Consider the following 16,625-nt stretch of genomic DNA (forward strand, 5'->3'; position numbering starts at 1 on the left):
TTTCAAATGGACACATGATTTAACATTTGCAATTGTTACAAAACCAAGTCTTTGCCTTTGGAAGTTGTTTAGTCTAGCACAAGATAAATGTTGCCACCCAAAACGTTAACAGGAACTACACATTACACTGGCTTCCTTTGAATCTACATCTTGTGTGCATATGTTACATATGTAGATAGGGTTCTTTTTCTCCTCTTTATATACACTCTAACCAGCCAGGGGTGTAGCTAGGCCAAAATGATATGTACTCAAAGCTGGGGTAAGTCATATGGCGAGGGTCTTGGGGCCCCTCAAGGCCCCTGGAAGCTCTTGTGTTAATAGTGAAAAATTCTGCTTTTAAACAAGCTGCACATACTTCAATCAATTACATTATTACTAGCGAAGAAATCCGGCGGGGAAGGTGGATAGGCCCCCCTTCTCATCACTTTTTGGCTACACCGAAAAAACTGAAAGACGACAGGATGTAACTCCTAGACCATTATCATATATGCTTAACTTGTCACTTTACGAAGTTTGCCCTAGGTTGAGTCTACTACTCCACCACTTATATTCATATCTCCAGTGAGAGCACACTTGTACAATGAAAGTACAAAAAAAAAAACAATAAGTGTGTGTGTTTTTTCATTTACTATATAGCTAGAAACTGAAAGACCAATGTCAGACGTCTCCATAAAAAGAAGACGTGATGTGATTGCCAATCTCTTCCTATGAAAAGTTTACTGACCGGGTATACTGAGTATAAAGTTTATAATAAACCATATAGAGAGTCACTGACTGCCTGTATTCAGATTATAATAGTCAAGGGGACATAACTCCTACTTTAATTTACTAATTGTGAAACAAGCAAAAAAAAAAGAAGAAACAAACAAATTCGCAACACAAAAATACATGTAAAAAGGTAACTGATTTACAGATGCAATGTATATGTTCTTCAGAGTTTGAAAAACATACATGTAATAACTGCGACTGGACGTTTAGCAGTCATCAATCATGGCAATTAGTTAATGACCGATATAGGTATACACCTGAAAATTGCCTTGAGTTGTATATGGAAATTTAGTTTTGATTATACATGCATTGGTTTTATAGTTACCCAAATCGGAACGAAATATTCCTTTTTGAACGATTATCCATGTAGGAGTTTTAAAAGGGAGCAGTCTAGATCTGCAACTTGTTTTCTTTTTATGTAAATGAAGAAGACATTTTTTATATTGGCCGCTTGATCTTTACGTATTTATAAGCATAATAAAGACAAGTACTGAAGAAGGGATCTCCTCGGACCAATTAATGTGTATTCAATTCTGAATTGTAGAAATCTATATATGTATGTATATATTAAAGCGAGTAAGGATTTGAGTAACAAGATACCAACTATAATTTAGATTGACGCCTTTTTACTCGAATCTACCCTATACTGACGGCAATGCATATATATTCATAATCAACTAATAAGCCAATCTTTTGACAAATATATGTATGTGATTTTAAAATGAATAGAAATACGAATAAAAATAGGAATATTTTAATCAAAGTAATATATGTACGATTAGAGCAATCGGACAGTTTGGCGAGATAAAGGGGAATTTTGTGAGTGAGACAAGTGCTAGATGTTGACTTCTCCTTTTTATAAGGCAAAACATACAAAGAGAAAATTGTGAAAGAAAAAAAAAGGATAAAAAAGTAAGTTAAAGTTATGACATTAACTTCATGAGGGTTGGATTTTACCATTATATAATTATATATGCGTTTCACAACGATTTTAAACGACTAAATGTAGAAATGCAACACCTCGAAGTCACATTTCTTTACAGGATTGTGAATTGAAAATGTAAGAACCAATCATTTTACATTGACAAAATAGAAATTGATATTATATATATGCAACTTTGTCATGCGGGTTAGGAAAAACCAACAGCGTGTACTTTAATTTATAATTGTAGATCAATTTTCTTTTTAAATTTCTTTTGTTCGCTTATTGGAAAGAATTTTCTGCTCCGATTCACTGAAAATCGGTACATTTGGACTTCCTTGTTGAGGTAGTTCCACATTAATCAGGATCTATAATTCAACGTTACAAGATGTCTAAACTACCAATAATTTGTATTTTGTTGGTGATTATTGTAGTCAGTGTTGATGTTGAAGGCCATAAAAGGTATATATTTTCATTTTAGTTCATTTGACATAGCAATGTATAGAGGTATACTTTCGTTCTTTAATATCTATTTCTCTTAGAGAATATTTATAAAAGTTGATATCTATAATTTGAATACAATATACTTTTAAAAAGTCAATCTACAAAGCTTAAGTTTGTATCAATATTCATTTCCAAAATGTAAATCGGTAAGTGTAATGCACATTTTTAGCGGCACTTTTGATTTTGAATTTGAAATTTTTACGATTTTTTTGTAAACTTTACCACTGATTATAATTAGAAGGGCATCACATAAAGAATGAATGAGTTTGTATTTATAAAACAACAACAAAAAAAAAAACAACAAAAAAAAAAACAAGAAAAGCAATATATAATTTCCTTTCCGATAAAAGTAGGTCTATTATTTTTTTTTCTTATTTTTGTCCTTTAGAGAATAAGATTTTACTGACATAAATTTCAATGAAGGAGATGTGGGATAGCCGTCATGCACACGTCTTTTTAGTAGTTTTCGTTTTAAATATTCACATATTATATTGACTCTAAGCTATTTGAAGGTAAATACGATGTTTGTCTGTTGTTATAGACACTGATGTCTACACTGGTTTTATAGTTTTGTTCGGTTGCTGTCTTACTAAACATTACCCCACGCACCGCCGCTTCTCAGTATCAGATTATAATACGAAAGCCAACTTTCATATGGAGGGTTAAAATAATTACGTATGAGACATTCCCTTAACCACAGAGAAAGTCGCAAGGAAAACAAAGATCAATTTAGGGGCATCATAAACTGCATCCGAAATGAACCAGGTTTTCTCTAAATTATGAAAAATTAAAAGACAGACATCGTCAGAACAAATAGTTATAAATGTGATCATCAAAATATGATTGTATTTGTGCTAATGCAGAATTAGATGATATACCAAACACCATTTATATATGTATATACAAATATAAAGCTGGATAATCGAGTTTCTGTGCCAAGAATTTTACACAAGTATTTTAAACATAGCGAAGTCAAAGTGTTAATTTAAATTGAATTACAGTCTACTTTTGGGACTAGTAAGTAAACAAATATTTTAAAGTTCAAAGATTTTAATGATTTAAAAACCCTAAAAAATGAAATACGATATCGATATGCATATATTTTCTTATACTTGCAGTCAAATGGATTAAATATCGATTTATTGCTACGTTTTAATCATGGCACCCTCAACAGAGTTGGGGAGACGTTTTGTTATTCTACGTTTCTTTTTCTTTTTCTTCCACACTTTTTTGTCCACTCTGGAATTCGGAATTGAATGGACCCAAGTTGGTGGAACTATATACTATCATACCACCATGCCGGTGAAGATGTGTTTGGGAGTTGGCATATTTAAAATGGATGCCGTTGCCATGGAATTGACAAAAATGCTAAAAAAATAATGGAAAGTGTTCCAAACTTTTTCAAAATGGCTGCCGTTACCCTGGCAATGGGGGAATGGGGTGCCATCCGTTATTGCTAGCAATTACAAATCTAGTTTTGGTTTACATTTTAACTATTATTTTTTAACCTTTGGACTTCTATCTCGTTTTCTAGCTATTCACAGGTTATTTGTGATTTTTCATAGGATAGAAAAGAGAATTTGGCGACAAGAGAGATGTTTTTTTTTTATTGCAATGCACAAAATACAAGACACAGTCGCCACAAGTCTTGAATTATTATCGCATTGAATCAGATCGACGATTAAAACATACTTTTCCATTTGAACTATTTTTAGGGCGAAAAAAAAGTAAAAATAAATCTTTACTTAAGGAACTTTGTAAATTAAAAACTTAGCCTTGTTAAAAATTACAAGGAACTGTGAACAGAATATAAACCAATTCATTTTCTGAATACACAAAAAAATATATCATGTCACTGTTTCACGTTTGAGTATGAAAAGAATCAATTTTAAGTACAACCCATATTTCAGTCACAATCAATTTCTTTTGTAAACTTAAATTTTTCACGTTTATATAACTTAAAATTAACCTTCTTTATGTCATATTTGTCTTGGACGTGTACCATACAAGATGTCCAAACTTCCAATAATTTGTATTTTGTTAGTGATTATTTTCATCAGTGTTGAAGTTGACGGCCACAGACGGTAAATTATGACATTTTTATAAACTGTAAAATTTTATTTTGTATTTAATTTTGATTACAGTCTCACTAATATTAAAATACTATATTTGCTGCTACCGTAATAATGTAAATATAACATGCAATATGAAAACGAAAATATATGATATAAACGTTTAAGAAATATGGAAATGTAGTTCCACATGTTTTAGAGGGACACTAGCTGTCAAATTCATGTTCACCAATTTGACTCAAATTCTCATATTTGATTAAAAACCATATTAAATATTTATGAAAACTATAAACAGTCTAAAATAAACAATTTACAGGGCATGGACTCGATTATATGTAGTTTCGTTTCGTGTGTATTTTAGTCTTGAAGCCATCTAATTAACTATCGGTTTGACCTCCGAATACCTCTGATGGGTGTGGTCACGTTTCTCCAACATTTGGTAATTAGACTAAAACAACATTAGGGATTATGGGGTCCTCTTCAGGAATGGATCTTGATATCTACCTGTAATTCACCTGTTCTTGACCAAAATATTGTTAAAAAAGGTATACATTTTTTAACGATATATATATATTTTTAATAGTCTCCCAAAATTGTAAAAGTCCATATAGTCTAACACAGTCACTCAGTGATGTAATTTTTTATTTTATATAAAAAAAAAAAAAGATGTGCATGGTATGATAGACAATGAGACAACTCTCTACAAGAGACCAAATGAAACAGAAGTAAACAATTATACATAAAAAAGAAGATGTGGTATGATTGCCAATGAAACAACTATTCACAAGAGACCAAATGACACATACATTAACAAATATATATCACCGTACGGCCTTCAACAATGAGCAAAGTCATACCGCATAGTCAGCTTTAAAAGGACCCGAGAAAACAAATGTTTAACAATTCAAACGAGAAAACAAACGGTCAAATTTATGAACAAAAAACATATTACACAGCAACGACAACCACCGAATTGCATGCTCCAACTCTCCCCTTATCTTGAGACATTGGTGCAACAGAACAATAAAAAACTGTACAAAAACATACATAAACAAGCAACAAATAATCTAAGACTAAATTATAAATCACTACACATCCATTACAATGTTGCGATCTTGAATAAAAATTATCATTTTATATTTTGATAGCTATTAAGTTTATATATCGTGAGTCATTAATCTTATATAAAAGTACAAAACGCAGCTTATTATCACCGATACAGTTTATTCAAAATTCTTAGGCAACTTGCATTAATTGTCCAAAGCTTAAGTAACAAATCGAAAATACTAGTAGTGCACAATATTCACCAAGCCAGTTCCCGACACTATACTAGATCACGACGCAACGTGATGTACCTAATTTGTATCAGCTCCGTTTTCGTTGAAAAAGTGGACAGATATAGTACGACTGACTATTTCATCTGCTAAGACAGCATACCACGAAAACTGGCTTCGGCTTTCTTTAGTGATATACAGACAGAACGACTAGGTAGATATATGGTTCTTCGCACTAGAAGACAATCGCTTTTCGTGACTTTTTACATAAATAAAACTTGGCTGTTTTGCATCGGTTTAGATTTTAACATCTACATGTAACACAAATACAAAAATATATAAAGTAATTATAGAATAACTTACTAAAATGAGGTACAGTCAGTGAACATTTCGATTTTTCATGTTACTTCTAATAAAAAAATAATTTCGAGATTATTTCTGACTTCATAATTTTTTATGAAATTTACAGTTTGATTAGAATTTCCCTTGTTTTTAAGGATTTTTTTGTTACATAAACCTTTTTAATTTTGTTAATCAAATACGGATGAAAATAATTACGTAACCGTTTCGGGTTATACTCGACCAAAAATATATGGTTTGTTAATGTTTTGATATAAATATATTTTTTTAAATACCCCTTTTTACAATATTTCAGTTAAGACCTGATAAAGGTGAATTACAGGTAATTATCACGCTGCAAGTCCTGATGAGGACCCCCTAATCCCTTATGTTGTTTTAGTCTAATTATCAAATGTTGGAGAAACGTGACTAAACCCTCTGATGGGGCGCATTACGTTTGCGCGCATTTGGGGATTAAAATGTTTTACGTTTGCTCGCAGCTTTCGATTACATTTGCGCGCACTCATTTTACAGGTAAACTCAGGTAAAAATATAAATAAAAATTAAATCAAATTGTAATTGACTATATATTATTTTTATTTTCATAAAAATATATATTGTTCATTGTGAATATTTCAGGATGAAAAGTGTTTCAACTTATAGTGTTCGTTTTTAAAATTAGTAAATAATTCAAATTAGTTTGTGAAGTTACACCAAGGTACAAACGTGGAGTTTCGGCACGTACCGACATGTAAAGTAATGAATTTATCAATACTTTTAACTTTATTAAAGATAACAGCTATGTTTTAACATTTTAACATTTTCATATGTATATGTATAAGTATTTCTAGGATTTAGTGCTTGTGCATAATAAAACGGACTTATCTTGCTCGAAATCCCACTTCCATCTCATCGTTGGTGAGCAGGGGACTATGACTAACAGGATTGAGTACTTATACTTATAAATAATTGAACAAATTATAAATAAATAAGTGTTATTACCTGGATTTACCTGAGTTCACCTGTCAAAAAAATGCGCGCAATTGTAATCAAAAGCTGCGCGCAAACGTAATGATTTTTGCGCGCAAATGTAATGGTAATGCGCGCAAACGTAATGCACCGCTCTGATGACCATATAAGCGATATAAACATAAATATAGCTATAAATGTAAAGCCAATAGTACTGTACGTTTGCGCGCATTTGGGGATTAAAATATTTTACGTTTGCACGCAGCTTTTGATTACATTTGCGCGCAATCATTTTACAGGTAAACTCAGGTAAAAATATAAATAAAAATTAAATTAATTATAAGTGACTATATCATAATAAATATGACTATCAATTATCAATTTTGAAAATATTTCTTAATTCAAATTATATATTTTCATATTAAATTCTAAAGCAAATTATAAAGTGATCTTTATAAACTCGTATAGCTTAAGACATACATCTAACTTCATTGCGAATATCTCAGTTAAAAGTGTTTCAACGAATAGTGATCGTTTTTAAAATTAGTAAATAATTTAAGTTAGTTTGTAGAGTTACACTAAGGCACTACATGGAGTTTCGGCATGTATACCGACATGTAAAGTAATGAATTTATCAACACTTTAACCTTTAAGATTAGGTATGTTTTAGCATTTTAGAATTTTTATCTTTATATATTTCTGGGATTTAGTGCTTGTGCAAAATAAAACGGACTTATCTTTCTCGAAATCCCACTTCAACCTCATCGTTGGTAAGCTGCGGACTAACACTAACGGAATAAGAACTTATACTTGTTAATAATTGAACAAGTTATAATTAAATAAGTATTATTACCTGTATTTTACCTGGGTTTACCTGCCAAAAAAAAATGCGCGGAATTGTAATCAAAAGCTGCGCGCAAACGTAATGATTTTTGCGCGCAAATGTAATGGTAATGCGCGCAAACGTAATGCACCGTGATTTTTCTAGGTCAGTTTTAATTTCATATTATAGATTACGTTTTTACCTGTATAAGAATGATTTGTTTGTGGATTACACAAGTCAATGAAAATTTATAGGTTGGCTTAATATTTGGTATATTGTTGATGAGATGATATTCCGTCAACTTCAGCTGAGGACCCCATTTTTCCCCTCGAAAATAACCGTGTAGATATAAAAATAATTGATACCTTTGGAATAAGATGTTCATTCATTCTTTGTTAGTTATTTGTTTAGCTCATGTAGTCGTTTCTTATGTTAGAATAGACTCAATAAAATAAAATATCTTGTTGATTAAATAAATGCTTGTTTATAAACAAAAGTGTATTTATACCTTGTTACAGAAAAGTTTCTAAAAAGTACACCGAGTATATATAATTATAATAAAAACATAATGACCGCAAAGCATAAACATTTTAAATCATAATAGGAATTTGAATACCCGTGGAGTAATGTGACAGGTACAGTTCAGCATGTCAAGTTTTGAAAAGTATTATACTTAGATCAAATTAAAGATAGGCGTATTGTAAGTTTGTAATTTGATAAATTTTCAATTACTTGGTACAATTATATATAAAAATGGAGAGTAACACTGTAAAGTATTACTATCTTTTTTTTTTTTTATCATAATCGGTCAAAAGAATATATTTGTTATTGTAATTCTAATTATGAATTCGGGTTAAATTGAAAATCAATTGAAAGTGACATAATAGCATTTGCAACGAATATATAAAACTTAAACAAGAACATTTATACTAAACCCCATATATACATTTATTTATTTATTATAAAGTATCATATTTTTTATTTTACTATGTACTTCCAGTGCATTTCCTTCATTTTACAATACATTTGCTAGGGTTAAGTGCATGTTTTCATGTTTTGATGCTAGATATACATGTCTCTCGTATCTTTGTCGATTTTTATTAGTCTATAACCAACCTTTTTACTCAGTTTGTTAATTTGATAACTTTTACAGAGGCGGTAGAAAGAACGGCAAAGACAAAGCAACTGAGTGAGTATTTTGAATTCTTAGAGTCTATAAGATTTTCAAACGGCACATATAACTTTTTCGACCATGAATTTTGTTAGAAGAACATATTAACTTATATAAAATAGTACATGTATATCAAAATGATATGATCTCTGGCCTTCAGATTGATTGATTACGTTTTCCTTGCTCAGTGTCCAGCTTCAAATATTTTCATGCATATTTGGGCTGAGAACAAATTAACAAGCAAGGTTCTGATTGACACTGGAGGACATGGGTAGAAGTTTTGCCTTAGATTAGGCCACCAACTAAGTTAAGATTGTAATTAACACGTGTTCGTCACAGATTTGTACATACAGGTCAATGTATAAACTTAAAATTTGAAGTTGGCTTGGAAATATTATTGCAGATCATTAGATTTTAAAAAAAGTAACTCAAATCATGATGTTGTTCGTTCTAATGCTCTCGAATATAAGAGGGAGTAAGTATTTCGAAGCTCTCTCTTTTATGTACGTATTATTACTGACAATTTTATGTTCCTACGAGAGCAACGGTTTAGAACATAAGAGAGTTTTTCTATTGTTGACCTTGAAAGCTGATAATAATGACAAGACTCTAAACAAATGTTGCAATGAAGGTTGCCATCTATTAATCAGCATTAATATTTTTAATTTTACTTGCGTTTAAATATATTGTTTTTATTTTTCAGGACAGAAGTTAGTGAGAGTAGCGAGTGAGTTTCTTTATCCGTGTTATATTTTCTTTTTTTAATCCAAACACTTTTATTTTTATACACATGTCTTAAAGTCTTAAAAGTAAATTAATAAATGGAAACTTGTATCAATATAATGCAAGAACAAAATGAGAACAACTGCAGAAGAGCAACTTCCAAAGGTATTCATGCCTCATACGCCTGGATGCGAAACACCGTGGCTTATTAAAGCAAAGTCGTACTCTAGATAACATGATTTTGTTTTTTTTTATTTGTAGAAAAAGTCCTGGTAGTCAAAAGAAGGGTAAACAACAAACTGGGTAAGTGTGCCGTTCGGAATTCAATGAAATTTATTAATAGGATAGAGAATGGAAACGAGGAATGTGTCAAAGAGACAACAACCCAATTAAAGGGCACACAAAAAGGCAACAGTAGTATACTGCTGTTCAAAAGTCATAAATCGATTGACAGAGAAAAAAATCCGGGTTACAAACCAAAACCGGGGGGAACTCATCAGCTATAAGAGGAAAACAACAGAAACAACAGGAAACAGTTCAAGATCATCGATAGGTCTTCATTACAGTGAGAATATTCCGCTCCTTGAGGCTAACTGCAGCTGCTCTATTAACAATAAGGTTTATTAGTTCAGCAAAATGGACATAACTTTGAAACAAACAAAGGAACCACATTTAAAAAACAATCACGACTAACAAATGCTAGAGGCTCCCGACTCGGAACAATCGTAGACATATTTTGAGATGTCACCACCTTTCCCCTTTACAGTTAAATAACCAAACACACAGCAATGCGCACGGTTAAATTCAGTTCAATTAAAAGAAATTTGTGTATGTGAATAAAGAGCACTGTAGACGAAGAGTAATCACAGTCAATAATCGATTTGACGGCCGCAAACGTAATTTTTTCTTACACGACTACAGAACTGTTTCGATTCTAAGGTATTGCAAAAAATAAATGGTACGTTAGAGTTTGAACAAATGAACTGAAATAAATTCAATTGCCGCCAAACATCATGAATGAATTTTGCGCCTAAACATAGATAGATTTTAGCCAATTAAAAATGTTTGCGTAAAAATGCATTTAATACTGTGATATTCTTCCACCAAAATGACACAAAGAATAAAAAAAATAAATCATTTGTTTGTATACCTACTGAAAAAATAATCTGTTTCGATTACAGCAGTAATGCAGCTAAAAAAGGAAATAGGTAATATATATATATATATATATATACTGTAGTTATACAAAAATTTATTTTTTTTCAACAAAATTTTGATTTTTCAGAAACAAGTATTTCATTATATATTTTTTTGAAATTTGATTTTTAGAACTATGCATACAACAGTTAATTTATAAATAAAACTATTACTTATACGAAACATTGTAATTAATCAATAGTTTTATTTTTTTTATCCTCAGATTGATTTGTAAGTTTACAGTGTATCGATCGTAGCATCCGAGTGGTAATGACCCAGGAATGCATAGTTTGTTTATACTTTTTTTGTAACATCACCACAGGGCAAGTTTTCCGGCCAGTACTACAAAATATATTTTTTAAACGTAGCCATACAGTGCATATCATAAAATGTAATACTTCAGTACTTCATATATAAATTATTTCAAATATAAAAGCATAGAAAAACAACAACATTTGCATTGACCATTTTCCCCCTTCATTTTTACAGCGGAAGAAAAGGCAAAAGAAACAAGAAACGGTAACATTATGTAGATTTTCTACACCCGTTAAAGAATTAATGGATAAAATCTAAATGATAAGCAGATCAGAATTCGATGTTGGAAAGAAATGGATTTTTAGTGCAATTGATAATTATTTTTTTTCTAAAATTCTATAACCAACTTACCGAATATTTTAGTTTAAGATTTTTTTTTATCAATTAACCGTTTTCATCTTTTATTTTTACAGCGGAAGAAAAGGCAAAAGAAACAAGAAACGGTAAAATTAGTTTTATCTCTTTCGTATGAGAATTTCAACCCATTATGGCGAAACATATTCCATTTTCCTTGAATTTCATTGGTTAATGACAGTATTGATTGATTTTGAATTGATAAATCTTGTAAGATGTTTAATTTGTATATATTTCTGTATATTATTTGTCTAACAGCATCCCCAAATCTGAAGGTAGGCATGGAAAATGTCTTTTACACATGTGCAGACAAACTTACTAGTTTTAAGATCCGTTAAAAGCAATCATTGAAATTATATCAAACTAGCAAAAAATGAAAACAACACTTGATACACCTTCTTGATTTATCTTGCTCGTAGCCGAAGATTTGAAAGCCATTGATGTAAAAGAACAGAAACAGTTGTAGAGATATATGACAGAAAATGACCTGAAAATATTAGCCGATTCTAACTAAGGTCAACTTTCCCTAAAAGAGTTGAAACATTAGTTTCTTAAAAAATTCAAAAAATCTAAAATCCGGCAATTTGTTGACCCTCGTCATCTTTTTTTCAATAGAACAACCGAACACAGACAGTAAAAGTTCATTCAATATTTCACCATGAGAATGATTGGCAACAACTATAACCTACCCACAGTTAAGAAACCATATGATGAACTCTAATGATATTTATATCGTTGTGTAATATCAATATTAATATTTAACAGACGATGTCAATGTAAAGTTGCTTCTGTGAGGACCCTCAGCAAATGTAGAAAAAACGGAAGAAGGAGGACCTGTTCCAAGTCAGTATTAATTGTTTTCATTTAATCTTAGGAATAGTTGCATAGTTACCATTGTTAGGAGCTTTTGATTATTTAAACGATTGGCATACCTAAACACAATCAAATCTTAAACAATAATACAATTGGCTAACTTTTATATTGCGAATATTTTTATCTGTACATCCGCAAACTCCTATGTTTTATTGAAGTTCTTCATTTATGAGTTCCAAAATTAAAAAAAAAATAATAGAAGACTATCTCTTATTTCAATACAGTCATTATTTAACAGTGTCTTTCTTTCATTGTAATAACCATCTCAGTGACTGACAAAAACAGTCATTTTGATATAAAAGAAACAAATATGTAATTCAAATATGTATGTAACTTACTAATTAAACTAACTTATAAAAAATAATTTTAATAACAATAAATGTGTTTCCTTTATATTGTTATTTACATGTGTGATAAATTTATCTACAGGGTAAAACAGTACTTCTTTACGAAAAAACAATGCAACTACCCATTTGATGGTATGTAACTTTACAGTTTTATATTCCATGTTAAGCAAATCTCTTCGTTGTGCATTCAGGTATACATTAGATACCTTACACTTTTTGACAATTACAGATTATTTTCCCCATGTATGATATTTACATTGTATGAAAACAGTGATACATTTAGAGTTATTCCGCTTTGAGAAACATCGTAATATATAATTCTATTGGATCTGAAAAGAATGTAATCGGGTATCGCAGTATTTAAAATCATAAACGCAAATAGCAGAACAGTTCGAATTAATTTGTAAAATATTGACTGGGCTCTAAAAATAACCCCCATGGTTTAATTCAGAAATTTGTTCTTTCAAAAACACAGTTGATATGATTCCTTGGGCCTTGGTTTCCTAAGATATTTATGAAAGAGGCGGCTGTTTATAAGGCAACTTTTGAAGCTTGTTTTTTTATGGTAAAGTTAAAGTCTTTTTTTCAAAAAGTATTAAGGTCAAACAGACTCAATCATAACTATGTTGACACCAATATAAGGCTATTGGATATCTGCTTCACAATTTCGACAAAAAACAAGCATTACACATAGTTTGTTGTAAAACAGTTTTTTTTTTTATTTTGTTCTTTTTTTTAATTAGTTTATGGACCAATCCTTATATTTCATAAATTTGGATTATAGATTTAAACGTTGGAGAGACTGATGATTCGGGATCAAATGACGGATCAGATGACGGATCAGATGACGGATCAGATGACTGGACAGATCCTAACGATGGAACAGGATCAGACGATGGCACGGACCCTGACGATGAAACTGGATCGGACGATGGGAATGACGATGGAGCAGGAACTGGCGGTGGACTTGAAGCAGATCCGGGCGAAACACTACCTGGAGATGGAGTAGACGACGACCAAGTCGACATCATTCTGATAGGTGACTGTACAGATACTGAAAACCCAGAGGGTGAGTATCCGGAAGTTAAGAAGATATCTGTAAAATCGTTGTTTTTCATTACCATTCTTTTTCAGGGCGAGATATATACCAGTTTTCACTATTTTGTATTGCTTGAGGTTAAGGAAGCTGGCTTATCATGTTTTTGATTTTTTGTCAGATTTTCGGAATCCTCTGGTTTTATCCATTTGAATGTCTTGAAAAAAATTGCCCGGTAACCCCCATTTTTCTTTTTGAAATTCTTTTACATGTATAATGATAAGCCACCTTTAAAAGTCTTATAAAACTTTGATTTTTTTAATAGTTTTTGAGAACTTAAACTTGTCAATGATAAAGCTATGAAAATATTTTCTCGCCAAAATATCAATGGCTAATATCTCGAAAACAAGCACGGTGACCTATATATTTTATTTGCTCTTTGGAATCCTTCATTATGCCCCTATCAATATAAACTGGTGTTTTGAAAAGTTAATTACTTTGAAACTGAGAAGCAAACTCCCTTAAATGTATATAATTATGATTGTTGCCTTATTATGAACATACATACCCAATATAAATCATCTTTCTTTGTAGAAAAAACGGTGCTTTTGTTATGAGCTCTAAGTTTGATTTCATAATTATTGTCATAAACGTTCTATCATGATATAAACTAACCTAAAAAATGACCATATGGTTATCATTGTAGATGCGTTGCAAAAATGTGCTGCCAGTATCAAACAAGACCCACCACTGTATTACTTAGAAACCAGCTGTTCTACGCACTTCATTCAGTGTGACGAGCATGGAGGCGCAGATATAAAACCATGTGCACCTGAGACTGAATGGTGCCAACAAAAGTTAACATGTGACCATGTTGGCAGTTGTAATACTTAATTATATACTATTAGGTATGATATGTATCCATGTAAATAATCATCTACAAAAAGCTAAACAAACTGTTCTAAAACACTGTACTTTGGAATTCATTTGCAATTATCGGCCAACAAAAGCAATAAAAAAATATTACACTTAAAATGAATTCAGGTGTCTTCATATAAAAGAAATTGTTCTTAGACGTAAACAATAAAGATAAGCATTAGATACACCAACTTCCGCCGGACCGACAATCTCTCGGTGTTTCATATTGTTTTAACTTTCGAAGGTAAATACAAAGTTGAATAAAATATAGAACTTCGAGGCAAATTCAATAAGGCGTTGTCATTTTTTTTCCGCAAATAAGTTTTGAATTATTCCATGGTATAAGCCACCACTTTTTGAAATATAATATTTAAAATGATTTTAAGGGTATACGATGTAGATGCATGTTGCAGAGCATTTTGCACTTTCGACAGATCGTCAGTAAACAATTCAAGAGAAATAACACCTATTCATCTGTTAGTCTCACTCAATTTTTGAAAAATGGAAATAACAATTTAACGATATGAAAGTACAGGTACTGTAAAACTATACGAATCACAATAAAAGATTGCATAAACACCAAATCGGAGCAAAACCGTTGTAGTCAACAGGGGGAAGCGTATCGTGCAAAAACTCGCCTTCTTGCGATTCCACATTATTCCGGTCAGAAAGGCTCAATAGTAGAAACAAGTGGAAGTTAGATACTTCATAGTAAAAATTGGGTTATTCGTTCCACATATATGTTGTTTTTTTAAAAAATCACATTAAAAAAAAAAGATCTTCAAATATATTAATAAAACCATCCTTTGTGTTATATGTTAACAATGATCTTTATTTTTCAGAACGTTGAGAGCTTCATCGATATAATCAGATTCCGTGTAACTTCATAAAATGTTAATTCTAGTTTTACCTGACTTGTGTTATATGAATATATTGGAAAATTAACTTTAATAGATCACTGTATTTTCCTCTGCATAACCATATTGACTTACATTAGAAATACCGTGTGCATTAACAACATTAATGTTTTATTAATAAATATATTTCTGTGTCGTTTCGTTATACTTTTAACGAATGTGAGAAATTGGATAAAACGCATTTAGTCTCAAATACAACAGTACTGCATATAAACTGTTAATTCAGAGTTATTTTAAGCATAACCTTTTATAACTAGAACAAAATCTGCATGGTTGACAAGGTAAAAACATTATCATTGATACCAGGCTTGTAGGCTAGACTACAATAGACTCATCAGTGACGATTTGTTTAGAGTGTTGCAAATGACTTTATCTGATTCCCTGTGTATACACGGTTTAAAATATTACACATTTGCAAAGAAGATTGGCTATCGGTCTATGCCATTTGTAATCGAAATCTTTTGGACTAAATCGACACAAAATTGAACGCTTTGAAGTTTTGTATTTTAAAAAAAAATTTAATGTTAATTTCCAATGACATATTTACATTTGAAAGATGCTAAATCGCACATTTCCAGCTCTGTCGATGTTCCTGTTGTGGTTCTCTGTATCCTATATGAATGCTGTTTTCATATCAAGGTACACACCAGGAATTTCTAAAACGCGGAAAGATCTACTTCACCATCGTCGTCATCATCAAAAACTGTTAGAACTTAGTTCATTTGCTTTTACGTCACTCTATTATAACATTTAAAATTTTCAACCTCAACCAACACTTAACCTCTCATAAAAACCTCTGATTTAAGGTACACCTTACAATAATTTAACTAGAAAAGGTCGAGAAAAAATATTACGTTCTTATTCATAATTTACATATCAACCAGATATTCGGACTACCACTGAAAAATTACTGATAGGAGCAGGTATTTTTTACTTACAAATTTCAACAAGAAGGAGTCGTTGGTCATTTTTTTAAAGATGAAATATGAATATGAGAGTAGGTACTGACTTAATTTTAGACTATTAGACTACGAAAGTCACCCTAAAGTACAATGGTGATATTAACAGTTATCTGGAAATCCCATTACATGTACTTGGCATTA

At 31.1% G+C, this 16,625-nt stretch overlaps 1 protein-coding gene across 19 annotated transcripts; it reads left to right on the forward strand.

Moving 5' to 3' along the window:
• The first annotated feature begins 1,971 nt into the window (after positions 1-1,971).
• On the forward strand, positions 1,972-15,657 carry LOC143078645 (uncharacterized). Of its 19 annotated transcripts, none has more exons than XM_076253519.1 (12): positions 1,972-2,152; positions 8,825-8,860; positions 9,546-9,569; positions 9,827-9,868; positions 10,750-10,773; positions 11,252-11,281; positions 11,491-11,520; positions 12,197-12,274; positions 12,734-12,783; positions 13,436-13,720; positions 14,394-14,595; positions 15,448-15,657. In XM_076253519.1, exons 1-11 carry the CDS (start codon positions 2,079-2,081, stop codon positions 14,579-14,581), a joined length of 861 nt encoding a protein of 286 aa, XP_076109634.1. In that variant the 5' UTR covers positions 1,972-2,078; the 3' UTR covers positions 14,582-14,595; positions 15,448-15,657. The 19 variants fall into 19 exon arrangements, with proteins under 19 accessions (XP_076109634.1, XP_076109614.1, XP_076109650.1 ...); XM_076253499.1 differs by having other exon boundaries at positions 1,973-2,152; positions 10,747-10,773; XM_076253509.1 differs by lacking the exon at positions 1,972-2,152 and adding an exon at positions 4,187-4,278 and having other exon boundaries at positions 10,747-10,773.
• The last annotated feature ends 968 nt before the right edge of the window (positions 15,658-16,625 follow it).

Source organism: Mytilus galloprovincialis, chromosome 1 (genome assembly GCF_965363235.1).
Source record: "Mytilus galloprovincialis chromosome 1, xbMytGall1.hap1.1, whole genome shotgun sequence".
Lineage (NCBI taxonomy): Eukaryota > Metazoa > Mollusca > Bivalvia > Mytilida > Mytilidae > Mytilus > Mytilus galloprovincialis.

Coding starts and splice junctions, on each gene's coding strand:
- LOC143078645 (XM_076253499.1), top strand. CDS start 2,079: ATGTCTAAACTACCAATAATTTGTATTTTGTTGGTGATTATTGTAGTC. Junction 9,869..10,746: donor AAGGGTAAACAACAAACTGG/GTAAGTGTGCCG, acceptor TTTCGATTACAG/CAGTAATGCAGCTAAAAAAG. Junction 13,721..14,393: donor AGATACTGAAAACCCAGAGG/GTGAGTATCCGG, acceptor TTATCATTGTAG/ATGCGTTGCAAAAATGTGCT.